The sequence below is a fragment of the Herpailurus yagouaroundi genome, unplaced genomic scaffold (assembly GCF_014898765.1).
Source record: "Herpailurus yagouaroundi ecotype Mexico unplaced genomic scaffold, PumYag 211, whole genome shotgun sequence".
Lineage (NCBI taxonomy): Eukaryota > Metazoa > Chordata > Mammalia > Carnivora > Felidae > Herpailurus > Herpailurus yagouaroundi.
This window is the reverse complement of record NW_024412442.1, coordinates 5,560,685-5,585,469: the sequence shown is the minus strand read 5'-3', so window position 1 is coordinate 5,585,469 and position 24,785 is coordinate 5,560,685. Positions and strand designations below refer to the sequence as shown.

General features: G+C 43.4%; 2 protein-coding genes across 4 annotated transcripts in view; one reads left to right on the top strand and one right to left on the bottom strand.

Moving 5' to 3' along the window:
- PRKG1 (protein kinase cGMP-dependent 1) overlaps positions 1-24,785 on the top strand; it is a 1,163,528-nt gene that overhangs the window by 584,689 nt on the left and 554,054 nt on the right. The gene's annotated exons all lie outside the window — the stretch shown is intronic.
- Positions 17,806-21,806, bottom strand: CSTF2T (cleavage stimulation factor subunit 2 tau variant). The gene is given in 2 exon segments (XM_040454321.1): positions 17,806-20,384; positions 20,386-21,806. Coding segments are annotated over 2 exon segments (1,884 nt in total). The 5' UTR covers positions 21,469-21,806; the 3' UTR covers positions 17,806-19,583.

Here is a 24,785-nt window from a genome sequence, read left to right as displayed (position 1 = left end):
TGCATCATATGCATTTGGATGGCTATAATGAAAAATAATTACCCAGTGTTGCCAAATATGTGGAGAACTGGAAACTCATGTGTTGCTGGTGGGAATGTAAAACAGTGCAGTCGTTTTGGAAAACAGTATGACCGTTCTTCTAAAGGTTGACATAGACTTACCATATGAGGTATCAGTTTCGCTCCTGGGTATATACCTAATGGAATGGAAGCATCTGGGCGCACAAACACTTGCACACACATGTCCACAGTACCGCCATTTATAATAGCCGAAAAGTAGGAATAACACAAATATCTATTAGCTGGTGAGTGGATGAGCAGAAGTGGTATATCTGTGCAATGGAATATTCTGGAGGAATAAAGAGGAATGAAGCGGTGATACATGCTACAGTGTGGATGACTCTTGAAAACGTGCCGAGTGAAAGTAGTCACAGAAGACCACGTGTTGTACGATTCTATTTACACAGCCTGCTGAGAGTGTCTGTAGAGACAGAAAGCAGATCATTGGTTTCCTAGGGCTGAGTGAGGAGTAGGGAGTGGGTGTCATGAGTATAGGGTTTCATTATTAGGGGGATGAACGTGTTCTAAGTTTAGGATGTTGCAATGGCTGCACAATAGTGAATATACCAAAAATCATTGCATCGCATGCTTTACATAGGAACATTTTATGATATGTAAGTTCTATGTTAGTAAAATGGGTGTTTTTAAAGAATCACGTGAAAAATAGATCTCAGGATTGTTTAAATTAGCTATTGACTAGAATAACCCACAAGTGCATTTTTATAGATTTTCCTATGAACTATTGTTATTCCACATAAATGTGTTTACATTTTAAGTTTTGTCTTTCATTTCTTCCTCTCTGTTCCGTCAAAGCTAAGGCTCAGTACTTGGTTCTTGGAAGGAAGGAAAAGAATATGTAAGGACAAAAGGTTGATTTTTATAGATCTCTCACTGTTGCCTAAAAATCACCTCTTCTAGACTTGTGATGACTTTCTCACTCAGGGAAATGAGCCTGATGTTCTTTCAACCAGTCCAGTGTGAAAACTCTTATGCCTTCTCTCTAATCCCTTTTTTTTTAAGTTTATTATTTTGAGAAGGGGAGTGGGTAGGGAGAGGGATAGGGAGAGGACCAGAGACAGAGAGAGAATTCTAAGCAGGCTCCACACTGCCAGCTCAGAGCCTGACACGGGGCTTAATCCCAAAAACCGTGAACCTGAGCTGAAATCAAGAGTCAGATGTTTAATCAACTGAGCCACCCAGGCACCCCTCTCTAATGCCTCCTCAAAGCATAATGATGTAATGGGGAGAGTAAGGGCTGGGGATCCGACAAATGTGGGTTCAATGGTACTTCTGCCTTCTGTAAGCTCTGTGACCCACGACCAACCTTTTAGCTTCCCGAAGCATTTTTCTTCCAACTGCCTCCGTGTTTTAATCAAATCAGCGACGATGTATGTCAAGTGCCTGGCGTTTAGTAGGCTCTTGATAGATGCTTTTATATTATTAGCCATGACTCAGCCTCCCCAAAGAGGGCATCGAATGCAACTTAAGACTGAAATCTGTGTTAGTACTGGAGTACCTGAAAGACCCTTGCTGCCACCACGCCCCTCCCCGAAGCACAAATCTCTCCTACCCCCAATCTGGTGGCCGATGCCTGAAATCCCACTGTTACAAGCTCTTTTCAGCAATTCAGAATATTTGATCATGGTGTAAATGAAGGTGCCAGTTGGAGTAAAAATATTCTAAACAATGATATTTCATGTCTGGATCAATGTAAATGAGTTTTTCTTCCTTATGAAAACAAAGCAATGAAGGCTTTACTAGTACGGCATACAGGAGCCAAAGGACACACTATGTGCCCAAAGATGAGCTGGAAAGAAATCACTCACTTGGGATGGCGGCCATGATCACGTATGCAGAGCAGGTCTGTGGTTGGAGGGGGCTTAGTGAACAACGACGACCATTCGGCCCCGCCCTCAACTTGCCTTATTCCTTTTCTCCCTTGAAGAGCAAATCTGTACAGAGACACTACTTTCCAGCCCTGGTCATTGTGAGATTCCACGCACCACAGCGTTGGCCCTGACAGAAGATGACTTTCACAATCCTGCCTTGGCTGGTCCTGGCTGTGTCAGTGGGCAGCCCGTCACTCTTCCCCCTCCTTATGCATAAATCCTGAGTGAAAGAGAATGGACAAGAGATGCAGAAAAGCCTGTCTACCCCGGGGAGAATCCATCTCTAATTCTTCAGGAGGGGCAGCTCTGGGCCATTTTCAAGTGATGCTACTCTGGGCCATTTTCAAGTGATGCTATTGTTGCTCGAGGCTCAACTAGTTTGCATGTCCCAGCAGAGGCACTAACTAGGGGGAAAATTGCTAAAACCTGTTTATCTGAAAACAATGACAACAAAATCCGTACCCACCAAAGATCCCATAGCTCCTCTCCTTTCCAATTCACCAAGCATTCTAATTAAGCAAATTCTGTTTCCCCTCTAGGCAAACAAAGCCTCAAATTAGGATGGGATAGAAGTAGTGAGAACACATGTGGAAATGAGAGATTCCCCTGTTCCAAGGTCATCGTCACAGAACCACCATGGGGCTTTGATATCACCACTTGAAGGGCCTTGACTTGAATTTAAATTTGTGTGTGCTAGAAATGTGGAGCTAAATCACTTAAACCCAGCATAAGCTTTTCTTTAAGGAGAAAAAAATTCTACTTTGCTTCATTTACAGATGTTGATTTGGTTAATTTTTACCCTTAATTATGTTAAGGTGTAAAGATAAAGTTGAAAACCACCAATTATGGCACAGTTTCGATACCACTTCTGATAACTCTGGGGGAGAGAGTTAATAGAACAAATGCTGGGCAGATACTTTTAACTTCTTTTTTTTGTTAGAGGAATATTTAGAGGAGATTCACAAAATATTTGGCAGGAGAATTCTGGTAGAGAGTTTATTCTCATTGAAACATAAGCAGGATGATTTTGTGGTTTCAAGATTTCTTCTGTTGTGTAGATGATTAGCTGTGTGGAGATTAGTTAGGAAATATTCCTGGGTTATATAGGCAGAAACATTCACAAAAGGAATTGTAGTATCTGAGTGTAAACTCAGTATTCTTGGTGGGGTAGTAGATCTTGCCAGGAAGCCTATGAGATTTGCAGATTACAAAACAATTTGGGTTTTATGAGAGAAATTTTATAAAAGGTGGCAATCATGTGACAGAGTCACTCTTAGTCACTCCTTGGCTGAAATAAGTTTTGATGTGTGACGTTTCTGGTGATAAAATGAACTAAATGTAACTATATTGCTTCTAATTGATTTGCCACAGCTTTCCCTCCACCACTGAGAAAACAGGGTCACACCTAGAGACAAAACGTGAACTCAAGTGGTTTTTCCATTCCAACTATAGTATTTATGTTCCATTTCCTAGTAAGCCTAATGTTCACTAGGTTATCTGTGAAGGAACAGGATTTCTATTTGCTTGCTTTTCAATCTGACTTCTAGTAGGAGGCTATCTCTTTATTTACCTAAGCTATCTCTTTATTTACCTAGGCAAAAATAAAAACCCACTGTTGGGATTACATCAAACTAAAAAGCTTTTGCACAATTAAAGAAACAGTCAACAAAATGAAAAGGCAACTTAAGAAATGGCAGAATATATTTGCAAATGATATATGCAATAAAGGATTGATATCCAAACAATATAAAGAATTCATGCCACTCAACACCAAAATGCCCCACATAATCTGAGACGTGGACAGATTACTTAGGTGTACATTTTCCCCAAGAAAACATACAGATGGCCAAAGGGCATATGGAAAGATGCCCAACATCACTAATCATTAGGGAAATGCAAAACCACAATGAGATAGCCTCTCACACCATCAGAATGGATACTGTCAAAAAGACCAGATTTTTGCCAAGTTTTGATCTTCTGTGCCAATGGAAAGAAAGCTATTTGGATAAAATTAAAATACCTTCTACAGAGCAGGAAGATGGCATAGTAGGAGGACCCTAGGCTTGCTTCTTCCTATGAACACATCATCTTAAATGCCCCAGAAATCAACCTATAATACTGACTGAACAAACTTCACCAACTAAAGGGAGAAAAGAGGTCACATCAAATAAAGTAAGAAGTGTGGGGACATGGCTTAGGGGAGGGGTGGATAATGGGTACTACAGAGAGAAGGGAGTCATGGTCATGGAGATGCATGAGAGAGAGCAAGGGGCCCACAGGGGAATACAAAAGGAGAACACTTCCCCATAGCTATTGGCTTGGAAAGTGAGAGGGGCTGAATTTCACTAATTCTAATAATGATCAGGGCTTAAAGCCTGTAGTTTTAAAGGTCAGTGGGCTTGGCTGGGATGGAGCCTGAACGGTACTGCACTCCTCCTGGGAGAAGGCAGGCAAACAACCTGGGGGCAGACAGCATGGAAACAGCCATCTGAACACATGGGGTAAAAAAACAGGGAGATTATTACCTTTATCAGAGTGCATCCCAGAGGCAGCCTTCAGGGAGACACTTCTTCTGGAGCAAAGGCCTTAGCTTTTACCATGTCCATCACTCATCCCTCAGCATAAACACAGAGCCACCTGAGGGAAACATTGCAGCACCTACACTTGCTTACATCAGGACCCACCCCCTGTGCTCTTGTGGAACCACCCCTCTCAGTCACAGTTGCCTCAGTTCCAGCATGGTGGGCTCTCCCCCAGAAGACCAGCACAAACCCCTACCCACACCATGTCCCCCAGTCAGAGAGTTCTGCAGGACCTCAGTTCTGGTGGAGGTGGCATCAGATCTCATTTCACAAGCAGATTAGAGTGCACCTAGTTAAAACTCACCACATTCAGGCCAGGGACCAAACACTGCCCACAGCAGGCAAGGGGAGCCTCTGCAGACCACTGGCCTGAAGGACAGAGCAGCCAAAACACAACACTGCAGAGCACATGCAGTGACATGCTGGAGACACTCCCTGAAGCACCAGGCTCTGGGCACTACATGATCTTTTCTTCATAAGGTCATTATTTTCAGGAGCAGGAAACCTAACTGGATTTTCTAACACAGAGAAGGCAGAGACTTAGACAAATTGTAAAGATGGGAGAATCTATTGCAAATAAAAGAACAAGGTGAAGCCATGGCCAGAGATCTAAGTGAAACAGATACAAGTAACATGCCTGTTGGAGAATTTAAAGTAGTCATCATAAGGATACTCACTGGGCCTGAGAGAAGAATAGGAGACATCAGGGAGACCCTTACCACAGAGATAAAAGACCCTTTCTGAAAGAAAGAATACAATAAATGAGATTGGAAACAAGCTTGATGCAATAAATACAAGCATGGAGGAAGCAGAGGAATGACTTTGTGTCTAGAAGACAAAATAAAGAAAAATAATGAAACTGAGCAAAAGCATGAGAGAATTATGCAACATAAGAATAGATGTAGGGAACTCAGTGACTCCCATCAAATGTATAACATTTGTATTATAGGATTCCCAGAAGAAGAGAGCAAACAGGGGAAAAAATGTATTTGAAGAAATAATAGCTTAAAATTTTCCTAATTGGTTGAAAGAAACAGATCCAGATCCAGGAGGCACAGAGAGCTCCCATCAAAACCAACAAAATCAGGCCAACACCAAGACCTATTGTAATTAAATTTGCAAAATAGAGTGATTTAAAAAAAAAAAAAATCTTAAAAGCAGCAAAAGAAAAGAATCATTATCTTACAATGTAAAACTCATAAGGCTAGCTGAAGATTTCTCCACAGAAACTTGGCGGCCTGAAGGGAGTGGCAGGATATACTCAAAGTGCCTACTGGGAAAAATTTGCAGCATGAATACTGTATCCACCAAGGTTATCATTCAGAATAGAAGGAGAGATAAAGAGTTTCCCAGACAAACAATAACTAAAGGAGTCCACAAGCACTAAACCAGCCCTGTAAGAAACATTAAAAGGAACTCTGAGTGGAAAGGGGAGACCAAACTTGACCTTATAAAGGTAGGAAACACAAACGCATTGAAAAATAAATATTTCCGTAAATATCATCCAAGGAACACACACACAAAAAGGATATTAAATATTATAACATATGCCTAAAACATGGGGAGGAGAGGAGAAAAGAATAGGTTCAAACTTGAAGCACCATAAATTTAATATAGACTTCTATTTGAAGAAAAGGTTATATACAAACCTGATGGCAACCGCATACCAAAAACTACTAATAAACATGCAAATAATAAAAAGAAAGAAATCCAAATATATCACAAAAGAAAATCAGCAAAACATGAACAAGAGAAAGACAAGAAAGGATTAGAGGAAATTTCTAAAACCAGTCACAAAACAAATAATAAAATGATGATAAATACTATCAATAATTAATTTGAATATAAATGGACCAAACACTCCAATCAAAAGACATAAGGTATCAGAATGGGTAAAAAAAAAAAAACAAAACCCAGGGCATCTGGGTCGCTCAGTCGGTTGAGGCTGAGTCTGACTTTGGCTCAGGTCATGACCTCAGTTTGTGGGTTCGAGCCCTGCATCAGGCTCTGTGCTGACTGCTTGCTCAGAGCCTGGGGCCTGTGTCAGATTGTGTCTCCTTCTCTATCTGCCCCTCCCTGACTCATGCTTTGTCTCACCCTGTTTCTCAAAAATAAATGAATGTAAAAAAAAAAAAGAAAAAGCCCACCTGCATGCTGCCTATAAGAGACTCATTTTAGACCTAAAGACATCTGCAGATTAAAGAATGTTACAGAAATATTTGTTATGCAAATAAATGTCAAAAGAAAGCCACGGTAATAATACTTATATCAGATAAACAAGACTTTAAAACAAAAACCGTAGCAAGAAACAAAGATGGGCACTGTATAATCATAAAGGGGACAATCCAATAAGAAGATAAAAATTGTAAATATTTATAAACCCAATATGAAAGCACCCAAAAACATAAAACAGTTAATAACAAACATAAAGGAACTAATTGATAGTAATATAATAATAGTAGGGGACATTAACACCACCCTTATATCAATGGATACATCATCTAAACAAAATAAACAAGGAAGCAATGACTTTGAATGGCACACTGGAACAGATGGACTTAACAGATATATTCAGAACATTCCATCCTAAAATAGCAGAATACACATTCTTTTCAAGTGCACATGGAACATTCTCCAGAGTAGATCATATATTGGTCCACAAAACAGGCCTCAACAAATACAAAAAGATTGAAGTCATACCATGTACTTTTTCTGACCACAGTACTATTAAACTAGAATTCAACCACAAGAAAAAATTTGGAAAGAGCACAAATACATGGAGGTTAAACAACATGTTACCAGACAATGGGTCAACCAGGAAATCAAAGAAGAAATAAAAAAAAAAAAATACATGGGAGGGGCGCCTGGGTGGCTCAGTTGGTTAAGTGTCCAACTTCGGCTCAGGTCACGATCTCGCGGTTTGTGAGTTTGAGCCCTATGTCGGGTTCTGTGCTGACAGCTCAGAGCCTGGAGCCTGCTTAGGATTCTGTGTCTCCCTCTCTGTCTTCCCCTCCCCGGCTCACACTCTGTCTCTCACTCTTTCTCAAAAATAAATAAACATTAACAAAATTAAAAAAAAAATACATGGGAAAAAATGAAAATGAAAACACAATGACCCAAATGAAACCAGGTGCTAGTTCTTTGAAAAAAATTAATGAAATTGATAAACCTCTGGCCATACTTCTCAAAAAGAAAAGAGAAAGGACCCAAATAAATAAAATCACAAAGTAGACATGAGAATTAACAACCAACACCACAGAAATACAAATAAGAGAGTAATACGAAAAATTATATTCCAACAACTTGGACAACCTAGAAGAAATGGATAAGTTCCTAGAAACATATAAATGACCAAAAACTAAATCAGGAAGAAATAGAAAATTTGATCAGATCAATAATCAGTAATGAAATTCAGTCAGTAACTGAAAATCTTCTAAGAAACCAAAGTCCAGCACCAGATGGCTTTATAGATGAATTCTACCAAACATTTACAGAACTAATTTCTTGTCAAGCTGTTTAAAAACATAGAAGAGGGAAGAAAACTTCACAAATTCATTCTGTGAGGCCAGCATTACCCTGATACCAAAACCATATAATGACTTTACTGAAAAAGAGAACTATAGGCCAATAGCTCTGTTGAACATAGATGCAAAAATTCTCAATAAAATACTAGAAAACTAAGTCCAACAATAGAGTAAAAACATAATTCACCATGATGATGTGGGATTTGTTCCTGGGCTGCAAGCATGGTTCAATATTTGCAAATCAATGTGATACACTGCATTAATAAAAGAAAGGTAAGAACCATATGATTATTCCAGTAAACCAGGAAAAGCATTTGGCAAGGTACAAATCAATTCATGATAAAAACCTTCAACAAAAAGAGAGAATATAACTCAACATAATAAAGGCCCTTTATGAAAAACCCACAGCTAGCATCATCTGAAATGGGGAAAAGCTGAGATCTTTTCCCTTAAGGTCAGTAACAAGATAAGGATGTCCACTCTTCCCACTTATATTCAACATAGTACTAGAGGTCCCAGCCACAACAATCAGACAACAGAAAGAAATAAAAGGCATCCACACTGGCAAGGAAGCAGTCAAACTTTCACTGTTTGCAGATAACTTCATACTCTATACAGAAAACCTGAAAGACTCCACCAAAAAACTGCTAGAAATGATAAGTGAATTCAGTAAAGTCGTGGGATACAAAAATCAATATACAGAAATCTGTTCCTTTCTGTACACCAATAATGAAGTAGAAGAAAGAGAAATTAAGAAAATAGTCCCATTTGCAGTTGTACCTAAAATAACAACATACCTAGTTGTTAAGCCTAACCAAAGGTCAGAGACCTGTACTCTGAAAACTGTAAAACACTAATGAAAGAAACTGAAGACACAAAGAAATGGGAAAACATCCTATGGTCATGGATTAGAAGAAAAAATATTGTTAGAATGTCTATACTACCCAAAGCTGGCTAGCTAGCTAGCTAGTTTTAAGTAGGCTCCACACCCAATGTGGGGCTGGAACTTAGGATCCTGCCTGAGGTTATGTCACATACTCTCCTGGCTGAGCCAGCCAGGAGCCCCCAGTCTACACATTTAATGCAATCCCTATCAAAATACCAGTAGCATTTTTCACAGAGCTGGAACAAACAATTCTAAAATTTGCATGGAATCACAAAAGACCTCCAATAGCCAGAGCAATCTTGAGAAAGAAAAGCAGAGCTGGAAGCATCTGGTTTTCAAGTTGCATCACAAGCTGTAGTGATCAAGCCAGTATGGTTCTGCCACAAAAACAGACATATAGATCAATGGAACATAATAGAAAACTGAGAAATGAAGCCACAATTATATGGTCATTTAATCTTTGACAAAGAAGGAAAGAATATGCAATGGGAAAAAAAAAAACAACAACAACAGTCTCTTCAACAAATGGTGTCGGGAAAACTGGACAGCTTCACGCAAAAGAATGAAGCCGCCTACCTTCTAAGACCATATACAAAAATAAATTCAAAATGAATTAAAGACCTAGATGGGAGACCTGGAACCATAAAAATCCTAGAAGATAGCACAGGCAGTAATTTGTCTGATGTTGGCTGTAACAGCATCTTTCTAGATGTGTCTGTCTCCTGAGGCAAGAGAAATAAAAGCAAAAATAAACTCTTGGGACTACATCAAAATAAAAAGCTTCTGCACAGCAAAGGAAACAACCAGCAAAGCTAAAGACACCCTATGGAATGGGAGAAGATATTTGCAAATGATACATGCAATAAAGGTTTTGTATCCAAAATCTATAAAAAACTTATCAAACTCAAAACCCCAAAACCTAGAAATCCAATTATAAAAGGTCAGGAGACACAAACCAACATTTCAACAGAGGGTACATCCAGATGGCCAACAGACACATGAAAAAGATGCTCAACATCACTCATCATCAGGGAAATAGAAATCAAAACTGCAATGAGATATCACCTCACACGTGTCAGAATGGCTGAAACCAACAACAAAAAACAACAGCTGTTGGTGAGGGTGTGGAGAAAGAGGAACCCTCGTGCACTGTTGGTGGGAATGCAAACTGGTGCGGCCACCATAAAAACCAGTATGGAGGCTCTTCACAACGTTTAAAATAGAACTACCCTGTGATCCAGAAATCACACTACTCGGTATTTACCCAAAGAATACAAAAATGCTAACTCAGAGGGGTACATGCACCCCGATGTTTATAGCAGCATTATCTACAATAGCCAAACTATGGAAATGGCCCATGTGTCCACTGACTGATGAATGGATAGAGAAGATGAGATATATATATATATATATATATAGAGAGAGAGAGAGAGAGAGAGAGAGAATTGTTTTAAGCCAAATAAGTCCGAGAAAGGCAAATATCATATGATTTCACTCATATGTGGAATTTAAGAAACAAAACAACAAAGCAAAGGGAATAAAGGAGGGAGGCAAACCAAGAAACAGACTCCTAATTACAGAGAACACACTGATGGTCACCAGAGGGGAGGTGGGTGGGGGATAGTTGAAATCCGTGATGGAGATTAAGGAATGCACTTGTCATGATGAGCACAGGGTGATGTCTGGAAGTGTTGAATTACTATGTTGTACACCTGAGACTAATATTACACTGTATGTTCACTCCCTGGAATTTAAATAGAAATTTAAAGAAATAATAATAAGGTTTGGTAACATCCTCCCGCCATGCTCAATCCTTTCTATTCGTCATAATATTGTTAAATTCCTTTTTTCTCCCAGTTTTATGTATTTTAGAATTAGGCTTAAGCAATGCTTCTCAAACGTTTGTTCATATGTGAATCACCTGCAGATCTTATTAAATGCAGATTCCGATGCAGCTAGTCTGGGGTGGGCTTCACATTCTGCATTTCTAATAGGCTTCCCAGTGATGCTGATGCTGTGGGTCCAAGAACCATGTTTTCAGTAGCAAGAGTTTATTTTATTTATTTATCTTTTAAAGTCTATTTATTTATTTTGAGAGAGAGAGCACGTGAAAGTGAGAGAGAGAATCCCAAGCAGGCTCTGTGCTAACAGCGTGGGGCTGGATCTCATGAACCGTGAGTGAGATCATGACTTGAACCGAAACCAAGAGTTGGAAGCTTAACCAACTGAGCCACCCAGGCGACCCACCATTAGCAAGAGTTGAAAGCGCGCTCCGTGTCCTTGAGCATATAACAGCAGGCAAGGGCAGAAGGAGGAGGTCTAGAATGGGGGCCTGTTGGTATGTTTCCCGGGTAAGCCCTGCGGAGTTGGAAGAAAAACAACTGTGATACCAAACTTCAGATTACAGTTCCTCAAGGATCTTTCTCCCTCCAGTACCTAAGAAACTAATGCAAGAAAACTGAAGGTTTTGATGTAATGCTTTGTCTACGATGATCAGTTTCAACCTTTCTTTCAAGTGTACCAAGGGTTGAGACAAGGGTTGCAACCAAGGGTTGCAAAGTACTTTGAAGACCTAAATGTAAATCTCGAAGATTTTTTTTTCAAGTATTTTTTCAATCATCTTGCCCCCATCAAATTTAATAATCCCTTTTCAACCACTTATCTTTGTCAAATCTTTTTAAGACATTCTACCTAGTTTTCACAGAAATAATGTTTTTGACATTCACGTAAGTAATGTATCTATGTCTGTCTTTACATACATTACAAAAATTAGTGCAATTGGCACAAGCTGCTTTATGAACAAACACAGCTGACGTGATGGACGTGTATTCATCATAGTGATGCAGGCAGGCGGGGTCCAAGAACCCAGGGGAAGATCCTGTTGGACCAGTCAATGCAGGACAGAAATCAAATGTAAACCAGAGGAGGTGGAAATGGTTTGTTGAATAGTGTAAGTGACACAGAATAGCAGACAGAGTGTCCGGGAGATCTGGAGAGGAAAGGAAAATGAGTCTCGCCGTTGCTTGGGGCTAGGGGTTTGTATGGGAAGAGGTCTAGGGTACGTGTCCCTCCAGGAACCCAGGGTAAGGTCCCATCAGAAGCGAGGACCAGGTGAATAATAAAGGTTATTCCATAAGTTACCCGAGGCAGGGGTATCGATGCTGGCGTCAGCCAAGGTTTGTTCAAAGCTAATGTCCCGTAACATGTTCAGGATCTGGCTCTTTTTGGACATTACCAGGTGTTTGGGGCATAGGCAAAACTCAGAGAATGATTACTTGCTGCCCCTCTGAGGTGGGAACCGAGCTTCTTTAGTTTATTTAGAGGCAACATACAGAACATGAGTATATGGGGCCTCACAGAAAAACAGCAGGGATGGACCGTTATACTTCATGAAAAGCTAGGAATTTAAAAAATGCCATACCTTTTTTTGTTGTTCTGGATGTTCATATGTTTGGTTGGTTGATCGATTCTGCAGAATTTTACTTGCTGAACCAGTGGCTCAACTGTTTTTCTGGTTCACATTTGTCAAGCTAGACTCAAAATTTCAATTGAATCAAAAGCTCTGTTTTTGCAGAGTATAACAGGAATTGTAAGCTCGCTGTAGGTAGAGTGACTTTCCTACCTCAACAGATTTCATAGAAACAGCCTTTTATTTTTTGCCATCATATTCCATATTACACACACGTGCTACATACCTATATCTATACAACTCTGCCTATGCCTATAGCCTTATCTGTATATTATAGCAGGAGTGCAACCAGCATAAATTTGGGAACAGACACAATCGACACCATAAATGTAACATGGCCGTAATGAAGAGTAACTCTTGAATGGTAACCAGCAAGTTTGTCTCATGTATATAACCATGTTTGGCAAAAGGATTGGAAGGCATGGATTGGTGGTAAGTGGTGCTCAGCTAAGAGAGCCATTGTTTAAAAACAAGTAAGAGGGGTGCCTGGGTGGCTCAGTTGGTTAAGCGTCCGACTTCGGCTCAGGTCGTGGTCTCACGGCTCATAGGTTGGATCCCTGTATCGGGCTCTGCGCTGACAGCTCGGAGCCTGGAGCCTGCTTCGGATTCTGTGTCTCCCTCTCTCTCTGCCCCTCCCCACTCATGCTCACTCTCTTTCTCTTTCTCAAAAAACAAACATTAAAAAAATTAAAAAAAAAAAAAAAGTAAGGCAAGGAGACGAGAATGGGGAGAACATTTGAACTGGCGTGTTCAAGAAAAGCCTCCCTGAGTAAAGTGATATGGAAGTTAAAGCCTCGGGAAAGAGAATGAACTAGCCACTCAGAGGCCTGGGGAAAGAGTGGGGTAAGAGAACTGCCAAGTATAAAGCTGAGACATGAAAATGAGCCCATGAATTCAAGGAAGCGATGCTAGGCCCAAAGGAGCCACAGCAGTGAGCCAGGGGCCCAAAGTTAGCACATGAGATTGGCTTAGGGCTTTATGGTACATGGTAAGGATGTGGGATTTTATTCTAAGAGCAAAGTGACTCACAAGAGGCCTTAAACAAGGGAATGGCATGATCTGACTTTTTGTTATCACTTTTTTAATCAGTGTGGCTTCTCTGTGGACATTACATGGTGGATTCTTTTCAATTACTAACAGATAAATTAAAGAACTTTGTTTTTACCAAGTATGCTATACGTAAGTCCATTCCAGAGCTGTTGGCATTTAATATTATGTATATAGTTCTCATTTTATAGATTTTTGGATTGAGAAACATGTTGCTCTTTTGGCTTAATATTTGTGAAAAATGCAAAAGAGTTGTGGGAGAAAGGTAGACAGTGGATTAGCATTCTAGGATATTTTTCTGCTCCGTATACTTCATGAAAAGCTAGGAATTGAAAAGTGCCATACCTTTTTTTGTTGTTCTGGATGTTTATATGTTTGCTTGGTTGATCGATTCTGCAGAATTTGCCTTGCTGAACCGATGGCTCAACCGTTTTTCTAGTTCACGTTTGTCAAGCTCGACACTAACAATTTCAATTGAATCTCAAGCTCTGTTTTTGCAGAGTAGAACAGGAATGGTAAGCTCAGAGCACTACAGGGCCTGGCAAGCCATTGTGTGAATCACACCTGAGGCTGGGCCCGTGGCCACGTTGGAGAATACATGTTGCACGCAAATGCACTCAAATTCAACATTTTGAGATGTTGGGCAGGTCACCCACAAAATATCTGCAGGCTCCATTGGCCCACAGGTCACAGATGGGGGTCCCTTGTCCAAAGATATTTAGAGCCTCTGAAGGACAAAACTGACATTGATGGCAGGAAGGGCAAAAGTAATTGCTTCTAGAGATTTCAACAGTGTAATTCGTCTCTTCTTTAAAATAGACAAGGATCTTTTTCTCTGTGGACTGGCATGCACAGAGATATAAAAAAATTTGGGGTATAGGCTTATCTTAAGACAGGAATTCTATCCTAGTAATAGGCGGTGGTTGTGTTTATGCTCATAGAGCCAGGTTTGCATCTGGAAATGCTTGAATCCCTTCTTCTTTATGTCACTGTATTACTTAACATGTGAATAAGGGTGATGTTTGGGACATAGAGTGTGATTTTGTGGATGTTAATGCACCAAACAAGCCTCACTGAGGCCATTTCATCACATTATTAACCCAAATATATGATTGTTAATGTGGTCCGTGCTTTGAATGTTATCAAAAGTGAACGTTAAGGCAAAGGAAGTCGGCGACTGAGTTATAGCAGGTGTTCTGTGTTCTTTGCAATGTCCGGGGGTAAAGAGATAGATTCATAAACACGCAGTTGGCCACATGTTCACTCCAGGCAGCAAGGTGAGTGGAGCAAAGGCGGGAAGGTACACAGAAGTGGCTCAGACTTTTGCAATAGAATTACTGAATAATATTAGTAATGGATGGAGGCAGAGTTTTGATTAAAACAGCTAATTAAGTGAAGAGACAAAATAATTGTGCGGGGTAACTGCTGATTTCATGGCTTGCTGCCCAAGAGATAATCCACTGTACTTTCGTGATAGACAAATAAGTCATCAAACCAATTAGCTTTATTTATTTTTTTGTTAAAATTTTTTTTCATGTTTATTTATTTTTGACAGAGATAGAGAGACAGAGAGAGACAGAATGTGAGCAGGGGAGGGGCAGAGAGAGAGGGAGACCCAGAATCCGAAGCAGGCTCCAGGCTCTGAGCTGTCGGCACAGAGCCTCACGAGGGGCTCGAACTCACAAACTGAGAGATCATGACCTGAGCCAAAGTCAGATGCTCAGCTGACTGAGCCACCCAGGCACCCCAAGCCACCCAGGAGCCTCCGATTTGCTTTTTTTAAAGGACCAACCTTCAGGACATATGGGATTGATTTCCAGTGTCTGCAGAGTTAATATATACTGAATCACATAAAAGCAATTATGGCTGAAAATGTTGTGTATTTTATTCTAAGTCTTTGATAATTAGTTACCTACCTTTGGCACCTAAATTAACTCCTATTTATCAAGAATTGTCCTTAACCGGAATACTTCAACTTGTTTTTCTAGGATAATACTTCAGTATTTTTATGTACAGTATTTAATAATCATGGAGTTGGTTATTTTTGACAGTGCTACCCTAATGTCACCTTTGACGCAATATAGGCCCTTTACTGACATGAGGTTTATACTGAGGTAGAAAAATATCAAGAAGAAACATGCTAGGGGCACCCGGGTGGATCATTTGGTTAAGCGTCCGACTTCCGCTCAGGTCATGATCTCACAGTTCGTGAGTTTCAAGCCCCACATCGGGCTCTGCGCTGACAGCTCAGAGCCTGGAGCCCACTTCGGATCGTGTGTCTCCCTCTTCCTCTCTGCCCCTCCCCTGCTTGCATGTGCTCTCTCTCTCTCTCTCTCTCTCTCTCTCTCTCTCTCTCTCTCATAAATAAACATTTTAAAAAGAAGAAACAGGCTAGTTAACACCTTATGTAAAAGGCAGTTTGTAATGTGAATATTTGTAATGCTCAATTTTCCACCAAAGGAGTAAATGTTTGTTTGAAGGTGCCTAAAAGCCAATGAAAATATTAAAAGATGTAGTGAAGATTTGCAGTATGCATATGTATGAAACATATTAGCAAAATATATACCAATATAATAATATTCATACTATTAAAGTTAATATTAATTATACACTTTTAAGTATAGTAATTGCCTTAAAATGCAGTAGTTCTTGACTGTAGACCATTCTTGACCAGAGACTGATGAGAGCAAGTCAACCAGAAGTCTGTCTAGACATTAGCTGACGATATAAAGCCACAAGAGGCTGATATATTGTGAGCAGACTGAGATGTAACTGATAACTCATTTTTCCAGGCGCGGTAGGTTGCTGCATAAAATTACCCTTACACTTCATCGGTCCTGAGAGGAAGGCCGGACACACCATAGGAAATTGGGGTCCGTGTTCTTAGTCAGTGTACCATCAGAACATGGAAAAGCAGTCAGCTTTGCAAATTGAGATATTAAGGCTTTTGGTTTGCTTTGTCGTTGTTTTTAAGCTTTTTTACCATTAGAATTCTGAAAAGAGTAGTTCAGAAATCATACATGATCTTTATTAGATTAGCCTACCTTCACCTGGGTTTCACATTGGGTTGTATCTTATCAAATAACTCTTAAAATTAGGAGTCCTGGGGAGCCTGGGTGGCTCAGTCGGTTAACAGTCCGACTTCAGCTCAGGTCATGATCTCATGGTTCTTGAGTTCAAGGCTCGCATTGGGCTCTGTGCTGACAGCTCAGAGCCTGGAGCCTGCTTCAGATTTCTGTGTCTCCCTTTCTCTTTGCCCCTCCCCTGCTTGTGCTCTCTCTCTTTCTCTCTCAAAGATAAATGAACATTTAAAAAAAAAAAAGAGAAGTCCTGGAACATCAGCAGACATTAAAACACATCTTGATATTAATCATCAGTAATGTAAGAGGGGAATGGCTAATAGGCAGACACTGATTAAAGGTGCCCATTTCATATTCCCAACAAACAAACTGCTCAAAAGGAGTAAGCCCTAAAAAGGTATTTACAAATCAGGGTTTCACCCCACCATCTTTAAGCATTGTTATAATGAATGAGTTTGTGATTGCATTTATAGCCTATCCGTATTTGGGAAAATGCAGGATGTTAAGGGTTGTAACCAGTGGGTATGGAGTAAAACAGCTGGGATTCTGATTGTAGCAGACACGTATTGCTTGCATCGCCATCAAATGAAATGAGGCTCCATCCATCAATAGTGAGAGAACTGGGTGAGGAGAACCTACCTTATCAGAGCAAAGGAGATTGTTTCTATTACCTATTACTAATTTATTTTCTAATGTAACTAGTTGTTACAGCTCATCTGTTCTGTGTGGAATCTAAATGTTTTCGGGGAACTTTATGTGCTCTTAATGGGATTCCCCCCACCTCCCCAAGACTGGTAAGAACGTTTTGTCCTTCCTTCGCACCTGGTTTTGGTGTAGCAAATACAGAAATGATGGTCCCTCTTTAGAGTTCCTGGTCCGTTAAAAGGGCGGGGTGGGGGTGGGTAGAGGGCAAAGTAAAATCGAGCACTGCAATGTAACATGTGCTGTCAGTTATGACGGTACCTGTAAGGTCCTCCTGGCATGCAGAAGATGGTTCTCTGTGGGGAACATAAGTGGAAGGAAGCCCAGTATGTGGGCATGCACCAAGATGTTGCTGATACCAACCATGGAATAATGTCTTTTGTTATTTCAGCCGTGTAACTGTACAGATAGTGGATCTAAGAAAGGGATTTCCATCCGTGCCTCCAAGTTTTTTGTTTGCCTTTTTCATTTAAAGGGGGAAAAAGGTATTCAGACCCATGGATTTCTCAAAATAGACTTCTTTTGGGTAATTCATTCATTAAAAATCAGATACTAAAGTCATCCTTAATTTTACATCCCTTTTATTCAGTCTGCATTGAACGATGCAGGCTTAACTACAACAGAGAGTGGAACATCTAAGTTTTCAGGGAGAGCCCTTCAGTGAAAGCTTTGGGATAAAGCATTTTTAACTTCCAAGCAATCAAGCCAACTCTGTGAATGAGTATTAACCAGAACTCGCATATATGGGAGTTGTCCTCTCCACTATGGAGGAAGCATAGAGAAAGGGAACAGTATGAAAAATAAAAAACGAATAGACAGGAAATAGCACAAGGAAGAAACCTTTGTAAAAAAGAGTGAGGGCACCCGTGTAAGACACAAAAACCTTGTAAGAGGAAAAATTCAGTTTCCAAATCTCAGCTCTCTCCTTGTATTAAATGCTATTTTTTCCTCTATTACTTGACATTGGTTTTCTTCTCCGGAGTTAAGACCACCTGGTTATGTGACCAAACACATTTGGGTGTTTGTGCTTCTCTTAATTATTATTCGGTCTATGACACAAATTTTTATGTATCCACATCCTCAAGGCTTAAAAATAAACTAGGTAATAGCTCTAAACAAAATGTGGTATGCCCCACCTTCCTAGTGATCTTTAAATCTCTCTCCTGGATATGTGTACTGGACTAAATAGCTTTGTTACTTTTAAAAACTAAAAAGTTTGAGTTAATAACTAGCTGAGCACAGAATTCAGGCTATATCACAATTATTCCAATAACACGGGGATAGATAAGTAGATCTGTAAGTAAGGAAACTAAAAGGCATGTTAAACATTGGAGAGACTAAGATTGTGAAGTCCCCATCCTGGCTGACCACATGGATGCCATCTGTATATGGAAGCTAGTCACCAGGAAACTGAGAACTTGACTGCACGAAGCTCTCTATTTATGAGAAGTCCAATGGATGTGTACGACTCACCCAGATCATGTCCCTAGACACTGATTTTTAGAAAGGATGGGAGAGGATTACTTAGATTCATATTCAGGGCTTGAAAACTAGGGAGAAACGGGAAGGTACTGAGAGATACGGAGTCTAATCGGAGCCGACTTTGGTAACCGGGCTGATCCCAGAACTGTCCCAGCAAAGTCATCAGGCCCCAGGCCAGGCCACAATATTGCTCACCTCGGGTTAGATGATGCAACGCCACACCAGGTACATTCCTGGATTTTTCAGGTAGCATAGCTTTAGGAAAAAAACAATTCTAATACCTCAAGTTGAGACATACCCTGTTAGCACTAACATTTTGAAATACTCCAAAACACTCTCACGATATTTAACAGCATTCTTACTGACCCAAAATAGGATTTTGTATTTTAAACGGCTTACCAAAAAAATGTATCTTCTAATTTTGAGGTAAACTTCTTTATTTTCTTACACAACCAAGAATCTTAAACTATCTTAGTACATTACCAGCTTAACAAGTCATATTTTAGTATTATGTGCAGTTGTCACATTGTTTTACTCAATATTTAAAAAATGTAGTTAACATACCGTAGACACTTAATATTGCTTATTCTTTGTAATCGTATTTGGTATAATATAACCATGTCCAGAGTCATTTTTGTATATTTACAGTGAATAAAAGTGAACAGACCCACTCCCCCCAACCCCCACCCCCATTAAAATAAAAAGGAAAACAGAGAAAAATACAAAGACAACAAGATGAAATAAGGTTCTGGGAGGGAAACCCTAATCATTCAAGTGTGGGGATGCAGCGGTCAGCTTTTTGCACCCATTCTCCATGCTACACAAAAACTTTGAGAATACTGCCAAACACTGTCTAAGACCTTTCAAGAAGCTCCAGTAGATTTCTGAATTTGTTCCTTTAAAATCAGGATGCTCTGCCTTTGCTCAGGAGGCAGCATGGCGATCTGATCTGCAGTCAGCTGGAGAACCTGCATGATCAGAGCTGCCTTCTCTTGATCCTGAGGAGTTACCTGGCTCTGCCCAGGGCTAAAACTGCTCGGCTGGCCTCCACCTTGCTTACCTGCCCCCTGCATGCCCACTCCTTGTATGCCCGCCCCCTGCATGCCCGCTCCTTGTATGCCCGCCCCCTGCATGCCCGCTCCTTGTATGCCCGCCCCCTGCATGCCTGTTCCTTGTATGCCCGCCCCCTGCATGCCCGTTCCTTGTATGCCTGCCCCCTGCATGCCCGCTCCAGGATTTCCCACCCCTGAAATGCTCGAGACCTGTCTGGGTCCCTGAGGACCACCTGCCCCCATATTAATGGGACCAGGACCCTGGATTCCCCCAGTCATAGGGCCTCTGGAGCTGGGGCCAGGGCCAGGGCCCCTTAGCTCCATTCCTCTTCCATCCATGCCTCTCGCTTCCATCCCTCTGGTTTCCATTGCACAGGTCTCCATTCCTCTTCTCTCCATTACTCGGGTCTCCAAGACTTCCGTCTCCATGGCTCGAGTCTCCATCCCTCGAGAATCTCTGCTTCCTCTACCATCCATTGGGAGACCCCTTTGATCTATCATGGGCCCTCTGGGCTCTCCAATTAGCAGTCTGGGATCTGCTAATGGCCCTCCCCTCATCTCATGGGAGGAAGGGCCCCTGCCGTCGTGACCAGAGGCGTGGTGCATGGGGGGGGCCCTGATGAGGTGGGCCAAGATAGCCTCTGGGCTCTACCTCCCCAGTGACTGAAAGCAAAGTCCCTCCACGGGGGTCGTTTGGAGCATCTCCTAACAGCCCTCGAGGAGGCAGGCCACCGGCAGTCATGGGTCCACGAGGTAGAGGAGCTCGGGGATCCGACATCTGCACCTGTCCTCGCTCTAAAGGCACTGGGCCGACGCCCGGCATCCCAACCTGCGGCTGCATTCCTCCCCCGGGAGTTAGGGAACCAGGCCCGGGTCCAGGAACCGCAGCTGGCATCGGCCCCGGGGCTGGGATCCCGCCCTGGATGGGGGTCTGCATCAGAGGAGGAATGTCTTTCACTGGCCGTCTGGCCATATGCTGCGGCTGAGGGGCTGGCGGGTTCTGCTGGTTCAGCAGGACACTGGGTCCCGGGCACAGCCCCGGACCGGGGCCGGGGCCGGGGCCGGGGCCGGACACGGGCTGAGATTTGCCCGGGATGAGCGGGGTGACGTGGATCTTGCGGTGCAGGATTTTCAGAGCAATCTCCGGGTCCATGATTCTCATCACCACCTGGGCCTGCAGCAGCGCATAGGCCAGCTGGGGGTTCTGAAGCAGCATATTTCGCGCTTCCTGGTGGCTGTTCTGCACGCACAGCTTCATCTGCTTCATGAGCTCGAACATCTGCTCGGGGGGCAGACTGGCGACCGCCCTGGTGATGGACTCGGGGGCGTCTTCCGGGTCGATGGGGTCCCCGTAGGGCGAGTCGATGATGGGCGCCGCGGGCCCCAGGCTCTTGAGCTCCTCCTTGTTCTTCTCGCTGGCCGCGTTGTCCACCCGCAGCGCCCGGCCGCTGAACTCGCGCCCGTTGAGGTTGCGCATGGCGCTCAGCGCGGTCTCCTGGTCCTGGTACTCGCAGAAGCCATAGCCCTTGGGCTTGCCCGTCTCCCGGTCGTACACCAGCCGGAAACTGACCACAGAACCGACCTCCGAGAAAATGTCCTTCAGCTGCTCCTCGGTTGCCTCATACGGAATGTTCCCCACGAACACGGAACGCAGTGACCGATCCATCGCCGGGTCTCTCACCGCTAAACTCGACATGATTCCGGTTGGGCGCCCAGCGGAGAGCCGATTCTTTCCCAAGAGTCGTCCTCTGGCGACCCACGCTTCCGCTGGGCACCGGAAGCGGCTCTCGGGCTCCGGGGCGGAACCCGCCGCGGGCCCGATCGAATCGTTCCGCTGAAGCCGCGGACGCCGCACCGCCTCTATGCTCCCCTACCTACATTTGCTAATGCTTTGTGCCTCTGGTCTTTGGTGATTCTGCCAGTTCCTTATTTCCGAGAGGGACGATTCCCTTCTCGTGTCTCATCGTGAAGACTTCCCGCGGCCGGTGCAGGCTGACCATAGTCAAGATGGCCGCTCGGGCTTCACCATGGTAACCGGGAGCGGCCACCTCCCGTGACGTCAGGGGCGGTTTTGCTTCCGTTTGCCCGGCGGGAAACCGCCAACCGTAAACGGGTCTGGGCGGCGGCTTCTCTGTTCTGTGTTAGCGTGGCAGGTAGCCGACCCTCCTTCCTCCGCTTTATTTAAGCCCTGTTTAAAACCCTACCCGGGACTGCGGGGTAACAGCGCAGGCGTTTCTGAGCAGTTGGGGATTTGCTCCTTGAACGACAACAGCCACAGCCCCGTTTGGGAAAACATTTGGGGAGAATAGCTGCCGAGGCCCCGCTCTCGCGGGGGCAGGGGCTTCCAGGCGCCTCTGCGGCCGCGGGCGGCGACCCCGCGTGGGCCGCCCTCTTCCTTAGCGGTGTTAACCCACACGAACAGGCGCGATTCGTGAGCCAGCGCGGCTCGGGGCTGCAGAGCGCAAATGAGTCATTTCAGCCCCTCTCCCGCTGCAGGCTTTCGGATCGCTTCCGATTGCTGCAGACGGCTGGCGACGATTGCACCCCCTCCCCGGTGCAGGGCGCGGCCGAGTGGCCGTCCCGGCTGCCGCTGTGCCTGCGGCGTTTAACAGGTGTTAGGCGTGGAGCTTGGGCCGGGCTAGGCCGTTTGCTGAGCGGTCGGGAAAGAGCAAAGCTGGAATGTCCTTTTCTTTTTTAAAGTAATGTCTACAGCCAGCGTGGGGCTCCAACTGGAGCTCCAGGGGCGGGGAGTGTCGGCTCTCCCGACCAAGCCAGCCAGGCCCCCCTAAAAGCCACAGCATTCTTAACCAGGTTGGTCTGTCCTAGTTCCTGTGCGGCATCCCTTGTAGCAAGGAGGCACCTCCCAGGAGATGTACAGGTTTTTTCTTTATGGAAGGAGGGTGGGCAAGAAAGCTGATGCCAAAGAAAGGGATTGTTCCAGACAAGGCTGTATCCTAGGGTCTCCTGGTGCAGATGGCCTCATCTCTCTTTGGCGGAGGGAGAGGACCCAGGGGACAGACTCCCTGGTGCTGACGGGAAGGAAAATTTCCTGGCTGACCCAGTTTCCTAGGGCTGCCTTCTTGGGGAGGCTGAAATTGCAATTAGATTATTACCCGGGTTTGGAAAGTCGGTCTAAGAGACACCATTTTAGGCCTGTGGTTCCCCCTCCCCCCCCTTTCTTTAAATACAGTTTTACTTATTTTATATTTAAATATAAAAACTGATATCCAGTTAGGCTGTTGAAAACTTTTTAGTATGTGTGCAACAACTTGGGTGTGAAATCTACCTTTGCAATGACGTTTTATTAGGTGTAAACATCAGGTATTTCTAGTTAAAATTTGGCATTCTCTTGGAGATGGCCTGTATGTGCTTGAACATAGCTATTCACTAAACACATGATAACTCGTATCTGCAAGTGACCAAGTGTATTTATATCACTCAATAAAATCTTGCTGATGATGTCACGCTGGGTCCAAGGCCCCAGAGGGCGTTCCCAAGACCAGCCAAGAGGGTCCTTGGCTTCATATAGGAGGGAAATCAAACATGAACCAGCAGGAGGTGAGAGCAGAGGTTACCGGAGGTACAGAGAAAGCAGTTACAGACGGAGGCCCTGGGAGACTCAGGAAGGAGCAGGGGTCACGTCTTTGTTTGGGGTGTGGCATCCAGGAACTGGTCAGAACAAAGGCGAGGGCCCGCGTGTTACTCCTCGGAGCCAGGGTCCCCGCGTGGGGACGTCCGGCTCCGTGGTCTGCAATTGCCCTGTGATGGCTTCTCTCCTGGTCCTTCCTGGGACGTTTTCGGTTGTAGAGCAGTCGTTGACTCCGTGTCCCTTACAAGGAGGACACACACCGTTTGCACCGTGCAGCGTGTGTGATGTGGGGGTGCTGGTCCTGGCAGGAACGCAAGCAGGAAAAGGAGCAAACAGCAGATTTGTATGGAGTCTTTCAGTTTCTCTGCCTCCCTCACTCCTCGCCAAAGAAACAGAACAGCCACCTGCTAGTAATGGTTGGTTTTTCCCTGTGATTCTTTTATAGGAGGTGAAGCAGGGTTGGGGCGGAGAAGTGTGTGTGTATTACATGTAGTAATCAGGATGGTAGGAGGTTGTTAGAATAAATTGTCAAGTTTATGAGCGTTGCGTGGCTCGTCTGCCGGTTTCCTTACTGCTATTGACAGTGTCTTAAGGGCTCATACCCCATAGCATGCATCAGAACCACCTGGACCCATGGCCCGTTAAGTCAGGTGGCTGGGCCTCACCACCTCCTCTGAACATACTCCGTGTTTCTGGGGTGGGACTGGAGAGGTTGCATTTCTAACTGGTTCTCAGCTTCTGCTGAGGTCCCTGGTGTTGGGAGCCCCTTTTAAGAATCGTTGATCTGAACAACTGGACCTGAGGTGCTTTTGTTGCTCATCGGGTACCTCTCTGTATGAGATACGGGAGGTCTTTCAAAAAAGCCTATTACTGTGTGAATGCTGACCTGGCATAGCTAGTACATGTTGATCCCACAGCAAAGATACCCTGGGCTCAAACAATGGGGGAGCAGAGTGGCTGAGGGAGTCTGGGGACAAACGAGCAGGGAGAAGCCATGACTGTAAGTGTATGCTTTCTGTCGTAGGTCTTCCACATTGTCCTTAGTCTTTTTGTTCCAAGCTAGAAGAATGGTTCGATATATGTCCTTCATAAAGGACCAGTATGATCGAGCACGATGCCCAGGACGCATAAACCAACATTTATTATTAGCTGAGTGGCCTAGAATTACTAACAGCTGTTAGAAACCTGTGGATATTTCCTGGTACGTATACATGGTTTTCACAGATGTACTTTGGAAGAACTACCATTTTATACTGCTTTCTTTGTTCCCATAATGCTTAAACTTTAGATATTTATAGCATGGCATATACTCCGAAGAAAAAAATGTGCCTGGTATCTTGCATGGTTAAGTGTTGATTCTTTCAGTAAATCAAAATACCATGTATATTAAGAGTAACGCTTAAACAAACACATCAGAACATATG